The sequence below is a fragment of the Zeus faber genome, assembly GCF_960531495.2.
Source record: "Zeus faber genome assembly, chromosome: 15".
NCBI classification, from domain to species: Eukaryota; Metazoa; Chordata; class Actinopteri; order Zeiformes; family Zeidae; genus Zeus; species Zeus faber.
In genome coordinates, this window is record NC_137194.1 from 29,656,955 (window position 1) to 29,678,205 (window position 21,251).

Genomic DNA, 21,251 nt, shown 5'->3' on the forward strand with positions numbered 1-21,251 from the left:
ACTAACTGGCACAATAGCTAACTAATTAACTAACTAATTAACCTAACTAAACTAACTGATTCCTAAAGCGTAATTCAGTTAGTAAATAGAATAAAATAAGAATAAAAAAGGTTATATACTACGTGGGAATACAAAATAGAAATAAAAGGAATAGACTATTACGTATACACAGATACTGTATGTGCTGTAAAGTGGCATGTGACATTTCACTGCATATATGTACGACCGTATTTGTATGTATGTGACAAATAATCTCTTGAACTTGAACTTGAATAAAGTGAGGTTAGTGAGTGTGGAGATATACAGTACTGTATACAACAGTACGGCACAGCAGTACAGTAACACAGAACAGCAATACAGCACAGTATGCAGTAACCCAGTACAGAGATACAGAATGCAGTACAGTATACTACATACAGTACAGTAAAGCAGTGGGGCCTCTGTGTGTGTCTCAGTGATGTCTCAGGTGTCACATTAGCAGCACACTTAGCCACATGGGTGACTACAGGCCCCTGGGTGTTTATCTAGGACAAGCTGTGTCACTTGACCCAATGGCCAATGTGACAAAAACAGAAGCCAGGATGATGATGATGATGGAGTTGTTACATTGATCTATGGGGCAGGGGGCAGATTAAGGATGGAATTACACATGGACTGGTAAGTGGAGAACATGAGGCTTCACACACCAAAAAAGCGACGCGGAAGGAGAATCATGAACCTCTCTGGCCTCAAAACCCCCCTGGAGGTCTGCAGAGACAATTAGGTGTTCAGTCCACTGCTGTGAGATTACATTGTTTCAAGATTCCTTAATTGCTTCTCAGCTTTGGCAAGCGTCAATGCATGTTTGTGTTGCTTTTGGCATGCTAATTGCACCGTTGGATACGCTGCCCATGCCAATATCAGCATGTCTTTGCACATGTCCGCTTTTTAAAATTTCTTCTTTTTTCAAGTTCTTCTATTTGCATTCATAGATTGAAGCTAGAACAAAATTAGGCTTGTCAAAGCCATTACTTGATGACATAATTGGAGATCATAATAATAATAAGAATTATTAATAATATTAAATAATAACAATAACAATAATAATAACAATAATAAAATAATAATAATAATAATAATAATAATAATAATAATAATAATAATAATAATAATAATAATAATTATTATTATTATTATTATTATTAATACTACAACTACTGATAATAATACTAATTCTAATACTTGTACTACTACTACTAATAATAATAATAAAAAAAAAATGTTATAACATATGGAGAAAAGGAGCTTAGCATTTGAGTGACATGTTACGTCTGTACAGGAAAATACATTGATGTGACTGAAAAAAAAATCTATGTACTATATACTGTACTGTATAAACATACACTGATCAGACACAACGTCAAAACCACTTACAGGTGAAGTGAATAATATTGCTCATCTCGTTCCAGTGACACCTTCTGAAGTGTTGGAAGCAGAAGAAATGGCTAAGTGTAAGGATCTGAGCAACTTTGACAAGGGCCGAATTGTGATGGTTAAACAACTGGGTCAGAGCATCTCCAAAACAACAGTTATTTTGGGGTGTTCCCGGTATGCAGTGGTTAGTACCTTCCAGAATTGGTCCAAGGAAGAACAACTGGTGAACCGGCGACAGGGTCATGGGAGCGTGGGGTGCGACGTCCATCCCGTCTGGTCCGATCCCACAGAAGAGCTACTGTAGCACAAAGTGCCGAAAAAGTTAATACTTTCTATGATAGAAAGGTATCACAACACACAGTGCATCGCAGCTTACTGCGTATGGGGCTGCATAGCTGCAGACCGGTCAGAGTGCCCATGCTGACCCCAGTCCACCGCTGAAAGTGCCTACAATGGGCGCGTGACCAAGTACTGGACCATGGGGCAATAGAAGAAGGTGGCCTGGTCTGATGAACGTTTTCTACTACATCATGTGGATGGGTGGGGTTAGGGTCTGAGCCGATCGAGCATCTGTGGGATGTGCTGGAACAACAAGCCAGATCCATGGGGGCCACACCTCACAACTTCCAGGACTTAAAGGATCTGCTGCTAACGTCTCGGTGCCAGATATCACAGGACACCTTTAGAGGTCTTGTGGAGTCCATGCCTCGACGGGTCAAAGCTGTTTTGGAGGCACGAGGGGGAGCTACATAATATTAGTGGCTTCAGTGACCCAATGCAGTGAATTTATGGATTCAATCAATGTAGAACTCACATAGACTCTCACATAAAATTCATATGAATCACAAAAAAATGATCTGGTCTGTCGTCTTGACCTGAGCAACAATGCCTCTGTTCATCAGACAGGGCTGTTAGTAGGCCTCTCATATCCGAAGGCTTTATTTGACTGTAAAGCTGCCTAATTTAAAACCACCTGCAGTTTAATGGAGTACGGGTACCTTACTTCACAAGAAAGGCAATGGACAAGGCCGGTGAACTTGCAACAGCACTGCTGGCTGGACTCCACTGTGTTCAGAAAATTGTGTTGCTCGGCCTCGGAGGTGTTTCAGTGATATGATCGAGTGGTGTGCGGCACAAAATGACAATGTGTGAAGTTCACTGCAGTCGGATATACAGGTCACAGTGTAACTGGCTTACAGTGTCTTGACCTCAGCGGGCTGCAACAAGATTGATTCCAACTGTCCATTAAAAAAAGAAAAAGTGGAAAAAGGTACTCACTTAATTCCTACACTTCATCTCTTTTCCTTGGGGTCACAAAGGCATAAGTAGCAGGGAGTATCAATGTCTTTTAAAATATTATGTCCCAAAAAGCTTTTGACATTCTGAATAGCCCCAGATCTAAAACAGTGTGTGTGTCCTATGAGGGAGCAATCGGGGTGCAATCAGCGCCCCGATCGCGTTGCGTGTTGCACAATGGAGACACTGGAGAGGGAGCGATCAGGGTCAGCCAACTGTGCCCACGGTTTGGTCAGGGATGGGGAGTTGGACAGGTTTCAGGGTTCGGGGGTTCAGGGGTCAAGGGGTTCGGAGGTTCAGGGGTCGGCTGAAACTTCAAAGAGTGCCCGCTGTCTTTACAGTTCTAATTAATGGGTCAATTTTATGCATCTTTTGGAGCTTTCCCTTCAGGCTCCGCTCACACCCTCACAACCAACACACTACACGCCATCGACACACTAAAAGAAACCAAGATTTCCGTCATTCTGTCCCAACCAGAGCAGAGAATGATCACAATTTACCTTAGATTAGACCTTCAATTTATTTGGGTTGAATGTTATATATAATAAATTTGACATTTCGCATTTGTATATTCTGCATCTTTTTTATATTCAATGATTTCCTTGGCTATTTTGTGTATATTTGGCAATTGTAATTAAAATTTTACTGAACTTTTTATTATATTTCATTGTATCATAATTTATCATTGTTATTATTATTTTTTTTTTTATCATCATCATTATTATTATTATTATTATTATTATTATTATTATTATTATTATTATTATTATTATTATTATTATTTATGAATATTGTTATTCTTTTTCAGACTGTTAATTTTTTTTTTAAATGCTAGTTTCCTGTAGTAACTCGCCAATAATCACCCTGACAAATTCCTCGTACATGTACGTGCACAGCGGAAAAGCCCATTCCGATTCCGGTTCTGACTCTGATATCGGAGCACCGTTCCAACACACAGCAAAATGTCCTTTCCCCTCGAGTCATGAGTCGACCAGGAGAAGTGCATTTTCCTTCTTCTTCTTCTCCACACTGGTATTTAAGAGGCTGCCTTCAACCTCACTGGAGTGACAAGGCTACGGATCAAGTGCTCAAGCTATCCCCCAGCCCCGACCCCCCCCACCTCCCTTCATTCGCTCCCCGCAAACGTATAGAGCGCATTTCAAAGCACCTTTTAACCATAATCTCTAAAGAGACTCAACAAGCCCAAATCACTCCATTTTGTTTGCCCGTGCGAGATTTCCCACTCCGATGACTGTTAATCTGCTTTCTCAAAATAAGATTATTCTATTGCTCTTTAAAACTTTTCGCAATTGCCTTTTTCTAAGCCCCGGGCTGTCCACTAAGGGCTTTGGTTTGTACTGTATATCTCAAATATGCTTCTTATTATTCTATTTGCCCTCAGCCATAATCTATATCAATGTTTATATTGACAGTCAGCAAGTTTTTCTTCACATCGCTATTTTTTTATCAGTAAATAAAGAAACTTGCCGGAGGAAGAAAGAAGATAAAAGACTTTGCATTTAAGACATAATGCTTCGATAAGGCAAACATCTCAGTGGCCGGTTGAAGTTCACTGCTGTTATTTCTTATGCTGCACTTAATGAGGAAACTGCTTTTTTTTCAGTGTCCTTCTGCAGTTCACAGCTAAATCCAAATAAAACACTATTTTTGCGACCGTGGCGTATTTCTGCCCCTTCAACAAACCAACCTATATGCCAATCCTATTGGTAGCTCCTATTGCTAACTGGCTACAGTAGCTGCTGTTGAACGTCGCAACACTATCGTTGGCAACGGCAATACCTTTCCGTGTTAAAACTGCCGACTCTGCACATGTTACTTTTAGTGCTGACTGCACGTTTTCTCTTGCTTCTGCTTGTTGTGCCCAAATGCCATTGTCTTCAAGCCGCCATGGAACAATGCCTCGGAACAATATAGAACTCCGTGAATGGGAGCGTGTTTTCGGAGTTGCACGGGCTTCCTAACGTGCCGCTAGTTCAGGCTCCAACGGAGTTTGTCCCGATAGTGGGCCTGCTAGGACTTGGATTTGGGGCCCTTTGTTGATGGATTGGGTTTCCGGTGCCAATTGGCATATTTTGCTCCATTTCCCATTGTGCGCTTTCATAATTTTCTAACTTTGGCTTTAACCTCAATTAGTCAAGATTTCCAACCGTGAAATTAGGGCCCTTTTTTTGTCATTACAGGTTTGAAAAATACATTAATGATGAGAAGTTAACAAAGAGTAAATAGTTATATAGTTAACAATCAATGTATTTTGCAAAAAGAAATCCCCCATGAATGATGAATGCACCTGAACAGTGTGCGATGCTGTAAACAGCCCACGTTTCTCAAAAGAAGAACATTTGGAATTGTTGGCAGGTAAATAAAGGAAATGATCTCCCTCACCAATTGCTGCTGAAAACCCAGTTGATGTTTACCCACTGAGTGCAAAGCCATTGTTGTAAGTTCATCTGGAAATCATTTGCAAGGGAAATAAAAAAATCGGCCATAACAAAACACCAATTCACTGCAGTACATTGGGTGTCTGCTGTAATTTACGTCAATGCGGCATATGAAGAAATGAACCGGGAGATCACTTTATTTCATCCTTCATTGTGTGATTGATCGCACTGAAGTTTAGCTGACCCCCTCAAAACACCTTGAGGTTTTGTTTTTTCCATAAACTGCATCTCTCTGGTCTGGTGTCTCTCTGGAAGTTTCCAGAAGTCCCAGCCTTGAGGAGCGCTAAATCCGGCGCTGGGGCTCAGCCAGAGAGCAGAAGAAATAGATGCTTGTCAGAGATACAACATCGTAACGGGGGCCGATTGAACAATATCAACCAAGTAAACCCAAACCCAATCCAACCTTCTTCTTTCAACATGATTCCGCCATTTTTCGAGTTTGTATTATTTCTTTTTGTGTGTGTTTTTGGTCAATGCCCGTGGCCAGCCGTAGTCTGAGAGCGGAGCTTGATTATAATACTGGAACTAATATGCTTTTCAAAATGACTCCCGTAATGAGTTATGCCGCTCTCTCTCTTTCTCTCTCTGGAGCTCTGTTGCTCTTTTGTCTCTGTTTTTGTCTGTTTCGTTACACGTCCAGAACCCCCCCAACACACACAGATTATTTGATACCTGTAGTTTTGTTTATTTTCTGGCGGCGACAAGGGGGGCTCTCATCAGCGACAAGGAGACAAGAAAGGGGGTGGAGGGATGTATTCACAAGCGGACCCCGGACCTCCCTTCCCTTTTTGGGTGCCATTGGGTTCTCGATGCTCTAGGGGGTTTGAAGGATTGGGTGGGTTGGGGTGGGCGGGGATCCTGTTTGAGGCCTGTTCTAAAGTGATAGCAAACAAACTCAAACTCATAAAACCCCTTCACCCCTTTGCCCCTCCATCCCAGCCCTCCTCCACTCCACACACATACTGTATGGCTTTGTGAAAGCAATAAGGCTTATCGTCTTCCCGGTACTGGGTACCACACATTTGACCTGACGAAGTGATATTTGCGGTAAAATAGACATTTATATATATATATATATATATATACATATAATATATTTTTTTCTTTTACCTCACCCCAATAAAATTATGTGTTGTGGCTGTACGGTGTTGTGGCTCACACCCCCCCAGAAATTGTTTTTGCTATCGCTAACAGGTCAATGCCAATGGGAAACATTGCGTTCAGTCGAGGCCTCTAGAAGGATTGGCCAAAGAGTGCCTCTCAATATAGGCTTTGTGTGCATCTTTTTTTTTATTCTATTTTTTTTTTATTGAACTTAACAGAAGGACAGAAAGAGAGAGAGAGATGTGTGTGTGTGGGGGGGACGGGGGGCGGGGGGGTGGGGGGGTGGGGGGTGTCTCTGTTGCTTTGTCTCTATCGTATGTTGTGCGTGTGTGTGTGTGTGTGTGTGTGTGTGTGTGTGTGTGTGTGTGTATGTGTGTGTGTGTGTGTGTTTGTATGTTTGTGTGTGTGTGTTTGTGTAGACATACATGTGTGCACTATGTTTGGTGTGCACAGTAAATTATAGAGTCTTGTAGGGTAAGTGTAGGGTCATAGTAAATGATGCACCAAAGGTATGAAGTTCACAAACACACGCATACACAGACACACGCACACACAAATGCACACGACACATTGCACTGTATGCGCACAGCTTCACCCCAGCCCTGTTGGCCCGGAGAAGACACATCACACCAAATCGCGTGGATCTGGGGGAGAGAAAGATGACGTCCAGGTTGAGGCTCTCTCTCTATCAGCTCCGGCATCTGTCTCATTACCATAATCGTACTTTTCCTCCGTAATCGGCGAGAAATAGTGCGAGGGGGCGCTGACCTCCCCCCCCAATCCGGACGGCTGTCAAGCCAAATTTCGCTCCGACCCAGGGATCCGCATTGTCCCCCGCCGTAGCAAAGGCGGCGTGAGAAACCGCTGACCAGACGCGATACCGTCAAACACTGAGTGGCATCCATGGCCTGGGTACTAGTCAACTCAGCGGCGTCAGTTATTTAGGGGATCTCCACGGACGCAGATCCACTCAGAATCTGCAGAAAGTACAGAAGGTCTCATGTTACGTTTATGGTTTGATTGGGGGGGGGGGGTGCTGTTAAGGCCCATTCCGATACTGAAAACAGTGAAAGGTTTATGTTTTAAGATTAGCAAGCATAGAATTAAGGAACCTTTACTTGGACATAATATCGAGTGGAGACTATATCTGTCTGCCATATTGCCGGACTTGGATGGCAAAATGGCCAATGTTTCAATTTACTTTCTGAAGAAATCATCACTGCCCTTCAGCGACGTTGCTAAATAAATCTTTGGTACTAGCTGATGCCAATGGCATAAGGTATCATTCCACAGTGATGCTGTTATTTAATATTGCTGGTGCTACCAAGTTCTTGTAATATGTGGCCTTGATAATTCCTTTTTTGGAAATGTACGGTTCATTTTTTAATTCAACATTTTTTACTTATTCTCTTTTAATCAAGGAACCATGCTACTAATATATATATATATATATATATATATATATATATATATATATATATATATATATATATATATATATTTTTTTTTTAGAGAGAGAAAGAGAGAGAGAGAGAGAGAGAGAGAGAGAGAGAGAGAGAGACCCTCAACCCTTCCGTATCTACTAGCATGTTGAAGGGAGGAAGGAAATACATTTCAGGACCTTCACTGGAATGAAAGGCACTGCAGCAGCAGCTCCCCCCTTCAGGAAACTCCTTTTCCAGAGAGAGAGAGAGAGAGAGAGAGAGAGCGAGAGAGAGAGAGATAGAGAGAGAGAGAGAGAGAGAGAGAGAGCTCCAATTGCTGCCGCGGTGTGTTTGCGGCAAATGGCTTTGCTGCAATCACACACCGTACACACCACACCAATCCCTTGTGCCCGCAACCCCCAAAATGTGCCCCACTTTGCCTTGCCGACAAGATATGTTTGCATCAGACGGGAAATGGCGATTGGTTGTGCGTATTCTTATCATTATTATTATTATTATTATTATTATTCTTATCATTATTATTATTATTATTATTATTATTATTATTATTATTATTATTATTATTATTATCATGATGATAATTTGCTAAGACAACGTCTCTGCGATGACTAATGTGATGGGGAGGAATTGATTTAATTAATGCAGCACCGTGTCCCTCGGCCCCATGTAATCCTGTGAGAATTTCTCAAGCAGGAGTCTCTTTTTAAAGAGGTTTGGAGGTTAGGTGGTTGTGTTGGGGGTCGCTCTGCCGCGGCCTGTAATGAGAGCCTCCGCTAATCCCATAATTCCTTGTTTAATTAAACTCAATTTTTTTTCCTCTGAAACTAGTTTGATGGGCATTTTCTCTTTTGTGTTGTTGTTTTTGTTTTCTGTCTTGCTCTCTCTTCAGCTATTTTTGTTCATTTTGTTGTTGCGTCACAAACTTTTTCACCCTTATAGTGTGAAATCAGACACACACGCACAAAAGTGTAAACTAATGTAACTAACCTGTCAAAAGTGTCACTTCCGACATAATTGGCTGTCATTGAGGCTTTACACATACCAGCTTTCAAGTGTTTTTGGATGAGGAAAGCGGAGCGTTTGGCGCCCCACACCAGCCCTCTTAACTTAACGCAGCTGTCCCCTCAGGGCCAGGTGTGTGTGTGTGGGGCGGGGGGGGGGGGGGGTCCTGTGGAGTTGAGCAAGAGTAGACAAGAGCTGATATTTCTCAAAAAAAAAAAAAGAAAGAAGAGCAGAACGATCCCACGCCGGTTCCTCACCTTGCAGCTGTCACTTACTGTTGTACTGTTACAAGTGGTTGGAGGTGGGTGAGAACACTGTAAAATCATACCCAAGTAGAACCATTGTACCATTCAATCCCGAAAAAGATATGAGCATGTAAGTTGAAGTAGTTCTGAAGATGACTCACTTGAGAGTAAGAAAGTACGCTATTTGCCAAATAACGGTAAAAGAATACAACAAAAATAAGAAAAATAATTATTTCCGCCTTTTTCCATGTCAACTGGTCGGTGTCACCAAGGCCCTACTTCTGGCTTTGGGTGATATGCTTGTGAACTCAATGAATGGTTGTAATATTACCCTTAGACCAGGGGTTGGTTTGCTCTCGCGTTGGCATCCCTACAACTGTAGCCCTCGTCCTACCTTTAACGTCAGATGAATCTCACTTGTGGGGAGGTTACCATCTCATCCAGAGGTCCTGAAGGCGGACCAGGAAACATGGAAGAAGGAGGTTGGTGAAGGAATTTTACGGCTGTGCAACATTGTCCAGAATAGCAAGCTAAATCATGGCTATGTGGATTGTTTATGTGTGTGTGTGTGTGTGTTTTATAACACACACACACTAGAATAGATCTAGGTGAGGTGGGGATCTCAGGTCATCTCTCTGCACTCATGTCTCTCCCCCGTTTGCTGAGACCCACTCTTATAACCGTTTTCCATTGCACAAAAGAACAACCAACACCCGCAAACATCTGGCTTTTGTCTTGAGTGGGAAAGGCTACAATCAGCATTCATTCCCAGGACAAATAACTCTGCAGTAGTCACAGGTATTTTTTTTTCTTTTTTCTTTTTTTACCTGTGCTGTCAGCATGCTGGGCAGACAACACATAGTATTTGTATGCCATTGCATCCAGAACAGAGTTAGTCTGCAAGTGGAGTTCAAGTTCTCAACCTGCAATGCAACTTTTATTAATTCTTAAATCATCAAGAACTGCTGCAATAACTCTGTCCTGTGGATGACCTATAGAATGACAAGAGCACAGTTTTTGGTAATGGAGAACCACCACCAACCCCCCTCTTTGTAATACTATTCATCATGTTTGGGTCTATAAACAACTGGTCACTACTCCAAGAGGGGGAGAATCACCACGGTGAGACAAATAAACATAGAAGCAAACAACATTTACACAAAAACATAAACATTGGATGACAACATGTATTGAAAAACAGTGAATGAGGTCCAGGAAAACTTGAACTACAACTGGTCATGTGGCCTCTTCCTGTCATAATTATGGCAGTAAATGAGGGAGGAAAGGAGAGGAATGCAACCAGGAGGGTGCTGGGGTGCACTCCAAGCTGGTGTGGTGGTGTGTGTGTGTGTGTGTGTGTGTGTGTGTGTGTGTGTGTGTGTGTGTGTGTGTGTGTGTGTGTGTGTGTGTGTGTGTGTGTGTGTGTGTGTGTGTGTGTGTGTATGATGTCCACCGGTGAGTGTACATGACTTATCCCCATTGGTACTGGTGTAGAAGGTCGGAATAATGTCGTGGCGCCTCCAAGCAGCGGAAGGGGCCCCGAAGCCCCCCCGACTCCGCAGCCCTGTAGACACCCTAGTCACAGGTATTTTTTCAGTTCCAGCTCTGGTTGGCAGTGATGGAAACATGACACCCGGGTAGACACGCTACGTCATAGCATTGCCCTTTTCAGGTGCAATGCTATGACGCGCGTTGAAGTTCTGGAGGTTGCGCGTAATTAGACAGGATATCCGTGTATCATTTGATCTTTCCATATCTGATTTAGAATCCAAAATATAATCCGAAGTATAAAAAACCTGAATATACGTGCTCATTTTGGTGGAAAAACTATATCAATCTCCAGTGTGGCCCTCAATTTCTCCCCTCTGTTTGCGTCTCATTCTGTCTCAACCTCTGCTCTCCCCTTGCTCTCCTCTCCTTCCCCGGCCTCCCCTCCTCCCTCCCCACCCCTTCTCTCCAGACCCAGCCTCTCCTCCTCTCACCCTCTCCCCCCCTGACCACTCCTCTCTCCTCCCCACTTGCATATCTATGAGGCACAGGGTGTCGATCCAGCCACAATCATCCCAAACTGGCTTAAAGCACCGAGGTAGGAGAGGAGAGGAGGAAGCTATAGGCTAGATTGAGGATTAGGGAGGAGGGGTTGGAGGTGTAGGTAATGGTATGGCTGCCAACAAGGGAAGCGATTTGGAGCATAGGATCAGCTCTTCCGCTTTGCACCACCCCCACCAACCCCTCCAAATCAGCAGCAAATAAATAATGGTCGTGGCTGAACGTGCAGAGATCGAGAGAACGAGAGCAGGTGATGAAGCCACAGAAGCCACAAGCGATGGACAGAAGCCACAACACGAGACAGAGTCCAAGCCAAACACAGTAGAATATTGACTGTACATAGTGTTAATTTTGGTGAGGACATTCTCAGATGGATCGAGTGGATGCCAGACAAGGAAGACAGCAGGCAGACAGACGTGGCCCAAGGGGGATTGGATAAGTGGTGTTTGGATTATTTGTCACTCTGGCCACTAGCACTCTTCTGTGTGTGTGTGTGTGTGTGTGTGTGTGTGTGTGTGTGTGTGTGTGTGTGTGTGTGTGTGTGTGTGTGTGTGTGTGTGTGTGTGTGTGTGTGTGTTTGTGTCTGTGTGTCTGTGTGTATGTCAGGGGGGTGGGTCTTAAGGCGAGGGGAGAGAGGGGTAAAGAGGGAAAAAGAATAGATACTGTTCAAATATTACTGGTTCGGTAATGGAGAATGTTGCCTTCACAGAAAAATCATGGCTATAAAGGCTTTTTTTAATTTCAAAGGCTGTGTGCCTTGTGTGTCATGTAGAACAATCACTGATCAAACAAAGAACCACTTTGTTTAGTGAACGGCTCTTCTTGTTCCGCATATGGCTCTTATTGGGGATATTAAATCAGTTTAAAGTTATTAGACTTGTTCCGAAGGGCTTGTGAAGCAAAATATCGGTTCTTCTGTGGCACGATGTGGAGAGGAATCGATGTGTGTACAGAGTGGACTACAGTACGTCAGCACTGTACACACCGCGTCACACGTCCGATCACCATTTTTCCACTGCAAAACAAAAGCATGGCAAATCTATGTTGGCCCTCACCTCAGTCGCCAATCCTAGCAAGCGGTATCTGGGGGGGGGGTTGAAATGGATAGCTGTGCGCATCTGTTAATCTGTCACAGCTATTACAAAACACATACACACACGCACAGGGTGAATACAAAACGCGTGGGGGGATTTATTGAAATCAGCAACACAATAAATATATTGGGAATATTTACACCCTGCCATTTTATATTTTTTTGGTCTGCATCGCCCCGGGGCCCTGTGGAAGAATGGCGTCACACAGATCACCAAGGTGGTCCGGAGAGATTACACCCAGCACCCCCCGCCCCCCATCCCACAATCACTCAATATTCCTATTCCCATCCATCTGTCAGCTCCATGTCCCGCAGGGCTTGCAAAATCTGAGGGGTACTGATGTGGGATTTCATTTACAAAGAAAAAAACCAGCATATTTTTATATATTTAGAAAGACCGTTAACCATAAATAACCACACAGCGAAAACATTTGCGCCCACAAAGGACTTCACGCCTAGGAGAGTGTTCACGCCTCTGAGAAAATCCACATAGTCTCACTAATCAATGCCGCACATTGACGCTTAGCAAACTGTTAAACGTAAAATTATGGGCTAATTTATATTGTACTACACCTTCATGTCCTCAAATTAAACATTCAAAACAAAGAAATATTCAATACAAAGTAGAGCAGAGGGAGGTAGAGGATGGTAGAGGCAGAATGGAAGTGATGTATAGTGAGGTAGAGTAGAGGGAGGTAGAGAAGAGGTAGAACAGAGTTATGTAGAGTAGAGGGAGGTAGAGGAGAGTAGAGGTAGAATGGAAGTGAAGTAGAGTGAGGTAGAGTAGAGCAGTGGTTCTTACCCTTGTTGAGTTGCAACCCCCCAAAAAATGTAGGTTGCTAGGTTGGTAGGGTATGTAAGGTAGGTTGACTCACTCTTGAAACACACTGCAGTGACTCGCTTCACTTCGCCGCCCTGCCCTGTTGGCACCGCTGTTTACACAGGCGTGCACTGCACGGAGCTCGCGTATTTAGCTTATTTTCTCTGCATACAGGAATAATAATAATAGCAGTACTTAATAGCAGTAGAAGATTGAACGACCCTCTGCTGCAAAAACCCGCTTCGCTGCTCCCTGTTTGTCCCAGGGGTTACTATCACGCATGACAACTACCAAACACACACTTGAGAGCTACCAGACACAGACAAGACAGCGACCAAACCTACACAAACCTTGGATTACTGACTAAAAATATACAAAGCAACTAGTCTAAATCTATTTGGCTTTAACTACAGTTTTACATTTTATCCAAAGGCTAAAACTCACGACACGACTGCTTTACAAGCTGAATAATGGCAATAGGCTACAACTAGGGCCAATACATTCTCATATTATTAAAGTCACCCTCAACTCTGATGAGTCGTGATCTGTATTTTTTCTTGAAAAATGGAAAAGGTCGTCTAACATAGATACAGTATGTACTGCAGATCCAAATTATTAATCTATTGCAGCCTTTAATAGTACTGGGTATTCTGCAGCCACTGACATCCTGAATTCCTCCAGTGTGCATGATGCAAAAGCGATCTTTAATATGCTGTCAGAGGAGAGATCCAAGAACGCACCATCAAGTTCCGATGACAAGTGTTGGACAGTGGAGGTGGTGAAAGGCTGGTGTATCCAGTCGTTTCTCTCTGGCGTGTTGTCTTTTGGGAAGTACCAATTGAAATGGTCAAGCAGGCTTCCTAGGTGAGGTAGCAATAACTCTTTTCATCGTTTGGATGCTTATTTCAGAATTGTCCATGAAGTCCTCGAGATCAGGGAACATTTCAACACTGCCTTCCTGGACTCGTGCGGCCCACTGCTCCAGCTTCCTAGTAAATGCTGTAACCTTGTCAGAAAGCGTGAGGACATTGGTGTTTGGGCCATGTTTAAACAGTCAGTTTATCAAATATGCCTGCCAGATATGCAAGGCTGGCAACCCACTTGGAGTCCTTCAGGTGGTCAGTGAGGGGGGAACCACAATCTGATAGGAAGATACAGACTTCTTCATACAGTAGTAGCAGTTCAAATAGTCTGGTTAACACTTTCCCCTGTGAGAGCCATCTGACCTCTGTGTGAAATAGTAGAGATTTGTGTGTGGTGAACAGTCTGGTATTCATTGGGTGAGATTTGATGAAGTTAACCAATGTAACTAATGTTGTGGAGTTGTGGCTCGAGTTTCTTGTGAGCAAGGGCCTCTGTGGATAATGCAATGCGTGAATTTGACACGCATTGCCACTTCAAAAACTTTAGCTTTTAGACCCTCTCTTGTTCCCTGCATGGCGCCAGCTCCATCCGTAAAAATGTCACGTCCAGTGCAAGTTCCCTTGAGTGTGGAGCAAAACAACATATCCTTAAACATTTCCCCTCATAGCTGTATCTGGTAAAAACAAGTAACTGCGCTCACTGATCTGTTGATTCGTCAATTTTCAGGGAAAATCTTCCACTTTTCTTCCCTCAGTCAATTAGCTGGACTTTTATGTCGTTTTCCATGTCACCAATGTGCCTTGCCATTGTGTCATTAGACACTGGAATAGTCTCAAGCGTGCAAGCTATTTTGTCACCATGCATAGCTCGAACCATTGCAATGCCTGCTGAGCGGATCAGGCTCTCTGCAATAGTATGGGACTTTTTTGATCAAGCATCTAGGTATGCCACTTCATATGAAGCTAGCAGGACTCTGGCAGGGATTGTAAAGTGCTCCTTCACAGTCGTCTTCTGGCTCCGCAGTTCTCGAATAGTTTGTCAATGTGGGATTGGTGGTTTGCAAATGTTTGGTTTGTAAATGTCTCCTCAACTTCACTGGTTTCAACATTTTGTGTGCAAGCACTTTAGATCACAGAACACATTGTGGATATTCCACTTCATTTTTGGCGAGGCACGTGAATCCGTAAGGCAGGAACTCAGACTGATATTTCCGACGCTTGTTGGAGGCCAAGGAATCTGTCGGAACCGCCGCCATCTGTCAACGTTTTTCAGTTGATGTGTACTTGAAGGTGGCCCACCTTCACACATCTCTTGTTGGTCCACATCTTGAGCTGGCAGACTTTTTGAGAAGCCATCACTCCATGTTCAGCCACTTTATTGAAGTAGTTAGCTAGCTTAGCTATCACTATCACTCACATCACTATGCCACAAAAGCTACAGGAGACAACTTCTTGACGCCTTACTAAGTGTGCACGCACACACACATTCACACACTCACTGAAATCAGTTTTATAATAACTACATTATATCACTGGTATGGGAGATTTAATGGGAAAATCATTCACAAAAATATTTATTTAAAATGTTTCGTTTCCATCCACCCCTCGACCCCCCCAAAATAATCAATGATAATAATGAAGAGTTTCCAGGGACTTGATGGTGGCTTAATTGGGGTGGAACACCATGACAACTTATAGCACTGATAACCTCCCCAATCTTTGTATAAAATAACATCATACAAAGAGAGGAATCAACATTCTAGGAATGAACTGACTAGGTCTTACAAGATCAGAGTGCTCAGGAAAGCAAAAGCCTCAAGTTGGACTCCCAAGTTATTTATATATGATATATAAGTTATATGTGTATTGCTTGCTCCTCATCCTTTTGGAGTGGTTGTCTGTTCAAGACTCAAGACACCCCTTTTATGTGAACATGCTCATACCTGGTATTCCAGTGGATGATGTCCAATATAGAATTAGACGAATGACCCAAAAGATATTGGAATCAATAGGCAAAAGGCAAAGATCGTTTTCACCCTTGCAAGATCCAACAAGTGACTATTTGCTAAATCTCTCTCCAGGTAGCCGGATGGATGAAGGTTCTGATGTGGAGTCAGAGCCAGATCTGCCTCTGAAGAGGAAGCAGCGCAGGAGTCGCACCACCTTCACGGCTGAGCAGCTGGAGGAACTGGAAAAAGCCTTTGAGAGGACGCACTACCCAGACATCTACACTCGGGAGGAGCTGGCCCAAAGGACCAAACTCACAGAGGCCCGTGTGCAGGTAGACACCACACACTACATCAGCAAAAAATGAACTCTGTGGCTAACGCAGGCCAACTAAATGTGGTACGTCTTCTGGTCAGTGAGAGTCGGATATGCTCAGATTTTTATACCACTTTTCAGCTTGATGTTGGTGACATTATGTAGTAGTTAAAATCATTGGAAAACAGCAAACAGCCTTCAAGGAGCTTTAAGAGGAGCACACATAGTGTAGGGGGAAAGAGAGTGCATAGTGGATCTTCTGACACATCCTTTAAATGATCACTTTGAGTCTCTGCCATCAGGGTGAAGTTGGAGGTCTTTACCCTTTGAAACAAAAAGCTCCCTAAACAGTTTTATACTCACATGTGGGTGGTTTCTGAATTGCGCAGCTGAGAACTACTAGATAACTACTTTATCGGATACTAGTATCGTGTCCTTAAATGTAAATGCAAATGTTAGAGGTTCTAACCTTTACAGACAATAAATTGGTTTGTTAACCAAGGAAAAACTATTATTATGGTAATGTGATGAATTTAACAAGTGTATCTTGGTTTCTTTGTTGTTAAGAGAGTTGAGAACAATTACATTCATCATACCACAGAGGTTTTCTTCCAAAACTCCCCTTACTGCGTTTTTCCTCAAAGCAGTTGTTGGAACACTTCACCATTCCCAAATTCGCACACATCTTCGCTAATTCAACACCGTCTTTTTCTTCAAACACACCAGCATAGTCAACCACTAAGTCCCATTTCTATTCACACATAGACTGAATGCTTTCCTAAGTCTGCCAGCTGTTCAGGTCTTGCCAGAGAATGCTCTAATTTTTTTTCACATGGCAGTTTTGGTTTGTGACATTTCTGCTGTCTCCAAGTATGGTGGAGCTGGAGAAGAAAAACAAATACTCTGGAGTTATGACAACAGCTGTTAGGTGCACTGCATGGGGGTTGCCGGGGGGGGGAAGGTGGATTGAATGAGCTGGTGTTGCATTCCTGATGGATTTCTCACTCTTTAGCATCTTGGCAAGGATGTGTTCTTCCCACCACTTTCAAGTGCACCGCTCCTTGTAAAAATTCACAGCGTATTAGAAAGACGGCTCGGATCTCTCCTGGGAGCTCTACAACCAACAGCAACGTTGATCAATCAAAGCCTAGTAAAAATACAAGCAAAACGAAAATCTAAGGGCCTGAAAGACAGAGAGAGAGAGAGCGAGAGAGAGAGAGAGAGAGAGAGCGAGAGAGAGCGAGAGAGAGAGAGAGAGAGAGAGAGAGAGAGAGAGAGAGGGCGAAAGAGAGACCAAGGCTGGCAGTGGCGACTTGGGGTCAGCTTTGGAGGTGAAGCAATTGATAGGGCACTTAAGCCCTGGTTATACCTTTGTGCGGGTTGGGCGCGGCATGTATAACATATATAGCTGACATATAATCCATTGTAGTATTCTCAGATACCACGGGTGGCAGTAGAAAGAAGTACCATGTGAAGCAGTAAGTTGTAGACGAAGAAAAGCACTAGACAGCATGCAAACATGGCTACATGCACGGAATCGGAGCTTGTGCCGAGGAGGAATTGCTGTTCATAGTGGTTGAACCGATACAACCGCCGAAAAGGAGAAAAGAAGCCGGTCTGTTGGCCTGTTCCATGCAAAGACAGGAGAGGGGAGTTGAAGATATGTGCTGCTCAGCATTTTATTACGGAGGAACTCACTGAACTGTTCCGTTCTGTTCAAGAATGTCACAATGTGTAAATATTGTCCCTTATTCCAAGACTCTTAAAAGGAACTGCACATACTAATAAAAAACATTATCTTTTATTTGTAAACCAAACTTTACAACAACCCTGTTCATTTATAATAAAATCCCCAAACCTGGGTGAGCTGTGTGTGTACAGTATTTTGTCTCTGCGTCAAAAAGTAATTAGTAGACTTTGAATTTGACATCTGACTTGTGCTGTGGATCAATGTTGTCGGACATATCACAAATAAAACAGCAAAACTCTGATCTCCCATCACTCCATGCATTTACAGGCCCCTCGCACCCCTCAAGCCAAGTCACAAAATCTCGGGGGTAGTCCCCACGCGCCATGGCCAACTAATTGCCTGGTAACTTCATTTGCGTCATGTGCTCCCTTGCACCCTTGCACCTGGGGCAAGTATAAATCGAGGTTTAGTCTCAGCTATTCGTATCCAGCTAATTTTGCTATGTATACATTTTGATACAGGATTAGAAATCACTTTAAAGCTGTTGTTAATTTGTTTGATTAACATTTGGTGAAGTAATATCAAATGGCTATCATCACTTATAGTTCAGAGTGTAAAGTGTTTTAGCTAATGACTTGAAGCTTTAATAAAATTAGCTTTATAAAAAGGCTTATCGATCAAATTTGTGAAACTGGAAATAGCATATTCTTGCAAGACTTTACATTAAGCAGACGCTTTTAAAGTGACTCACAATTATTCAAACACCGACAGACTCAGCCACCAGGAGCAATTAGGGGTTAAGTGTCTTGCTCAAGGACACTATAGCATGCGGATCCTGGGATTGAACCAGCAACCTTTAGATTACTAGATGACCAGCTCTGCCTCCTGAGCTACCATCCCCTACTTTACATTTATACTTATGATATTTAACATTTCTGACAGACAACTCTTAGATTTAATTTCAAAAGTATCTTTATTTATTAAGCATTGTTTAAGCTTGGGAGTCTGGGCTCTACTGCTCATTACTACCGGCGAGGTGTATAGCAAACATAAGCATGCTTAGTGAGCTAGAAATATAGGTGTGATGAGCTTGAATCCCCCCATTGAATAGAAGAGTTGAGCCCAACAGGTGGATGCAGGGGAGGGGGAGGGAGCCCAGCAAAGCAGGACGCAAAGCAGGAAGCAAAGCAGGAAGCAAAGCAGGTAGGGCAGGAGGTATTGGCTGCTTAATAAGGCAGGTGCCATAAGGGAGTGGAAGCGTGTGGCACTGTTGAGTTGTCTGACAGAACTAGCTCCACATTTCAAACAAAAATCATGATATGATTATAATGCATCTGGAGTATATTTTAGTTATCATTATTATTTTTTTTAATATTGTATTTATTATTATTATTATTATTATTATTATTATTATTGTTATTATTATTATATGGTTTTAATGCATCTGCAGTGTATTTGACCCATTGGACTGCATTTAGAAGCTGCAGCAAAGTATCTCACTTGTAAAGTGTTCAGCGAGGCTGTGATATGAACATTATCAATGATGGGGACGAACATAAGGTCTGGGTTGAGAAATAGCCAACCTATCCTCTAGACCACCAGTATATTCACTGTGAAACCAAACCCTTTGAGCAAATAGACAAGTTAAAAACAAAGAACCAATCAAAATGGAACAGTGTTTTGAGTTTGCATGCCATGGTGTGAGCAACCCACAGTTCTTTTCCAGTTCAGTTTTTCATAGTATAGACTTTGAATTGAGGATACTGAAAGTGGTTGTATCCTGCTCTTCTTTTCTGAACCTGGTGCCCTTGATGCTTGGTCTGGTAGCTGTAACATAACGCAAGGTCCAGATGTCTAAAGGGGCAGAGGAGAGAGGAGAGGATGGGAGTGGATATAGATATCATGTGGATGAGAATGGGATGAGAGAATCATAGTGTAGAGAATGGAGCTAGACTTAATCAAGACAAGAAGCCCACAATCCAAAACTACTTCCTTGACTCTCTTCCTTTCGTTAAACCTACCAGCAGCACAATGCGTCTTTGGATGCTATTGTATTGTATCCACATTGGTCTGATACAAATATCAGTTTCACTTGTATTTCCAGGTGTAAATTGAATGATTTGAGATCATATTTGGTCATAAACACATGTTGAAGACTGCCGTAGATACCTAATATGAAGAGGTTATGTCTTATTGATCCCTAGAATGGATTTATTTAAATTAAATATAGTTGCAGGATCGATTAAATGCATTTTGGGATAAGCTTAACTCAAACAAAATCGTTCTCTAGAATGGATAAGTATGGATTGCATCCAACAAACCTAAGTCCATTCTGTTAACTGGGCACGACAATAGCATCACAGTCAGTTAATTTCGTTGGCTGCATTGATTGAATTTCACCTAGAAATTGGAACATCAAGTATTGGATGTAATGAACTTGTATCTGGTTAAAAGTAGGATGTATACAAGAATACAGTAAATAATCAGTTTTAGCAATCCTTCTTGCAATTTTGCGATCCCAATAATTTATGCAAGTTCTCTGCAATATATGTGAGAGCTTGCAAAAACAATTGAGGAGACTTTTCTGCACTGAATGGCCAAATCAACAGACTACTTAAATTGTAAACCTGTCGCCACTACGATGATATCACCAGCAGTGTGAACACATTGTAGTGTGAACACTGCTGCTGTTTAATGTTTATTGTATAGACCTATTATTGGAACCCATTTTTTTTTTTTAACAGAGCTCATGGATCTTTATGTTTAGAAAATAAAAGTAATTAATAAAAAGATAAATAGAAAATAACAATAATAATAACAATAATAACAATAATAATAATAATAATCATAATAATAATAATAATAATAATAATAATAATAATAAAAAGAAAGAGTGCTAAAATATTTCCAGTCGTTTCTGTGATATGTAGAAAGCAAATTATCATAGAACATTTCTTCATTGGTTGTAGTAAAAAAAACATGTTTTTTCCTTGAATTTTTATGCCAAGTCCCACATTTTAATTGCAATAAAAAATAAAGTTTTGGGAAAGTCACAACAATCTCAAAAAATGAATTGCAATCTTCAAGGGACTGACTCAATTGTTTTTTGTGGCCCACTTTAGAGTGGGAGGGTCGAACACCTCCTCAGAGATATTCATCTGAAGTTAAGATAACACTTAGATAGGATAATATAATTGACAAGGAAAAGGAGGGACATTGATGTCAGGTCTTTTCATGCCTCTCAGTCAGTCTATGTTCTGTCAGACTTCTTGCACTGTGAAATTCAATCAGGTTAGCCAGGTTTAACCGCTCGTCAAGTGATACACACACACAAAAAAATAGTTATCCATTTACTGTGCACTCTAAACATAGTTCACACATGTATGTCTAACATGTGCAAACACATGCATGCACACACACACACACACACACACACACACACAGACACACACATACACACACACACACACACACACACACACACACACACACTGACATGCAAACACAGTT

The 21,251-nt window shown here is 42.2% G+C and overlaps 1 protein-coding gene across 4 annotated transcripts in view; it reads left to right on the forward strand.

Moving 5' to 3' along the window:
* LOC307240776 (paired box protein Pax-7-like) overlaps positions 1-21,251 on the forward strand; it is a 74,783-nt gene that overhangs the window by 14,339 nt on the left and 39,193 nt on the right. For all 4 annotated transcript variants that reach the window (XM_080014629.1, XM_080014631.1, XM_080014630.1 and 1 more), the window contains exon 5: positions 15,871-16,070. In XM_080014629.1, coding sequence (XP_079870755.1) covers positions 15,871-16,070 — 200 coding nt within the window. The remainder of the gene's footprint in view (positions 1-15,870; positions 16,071-21,251) is intronic.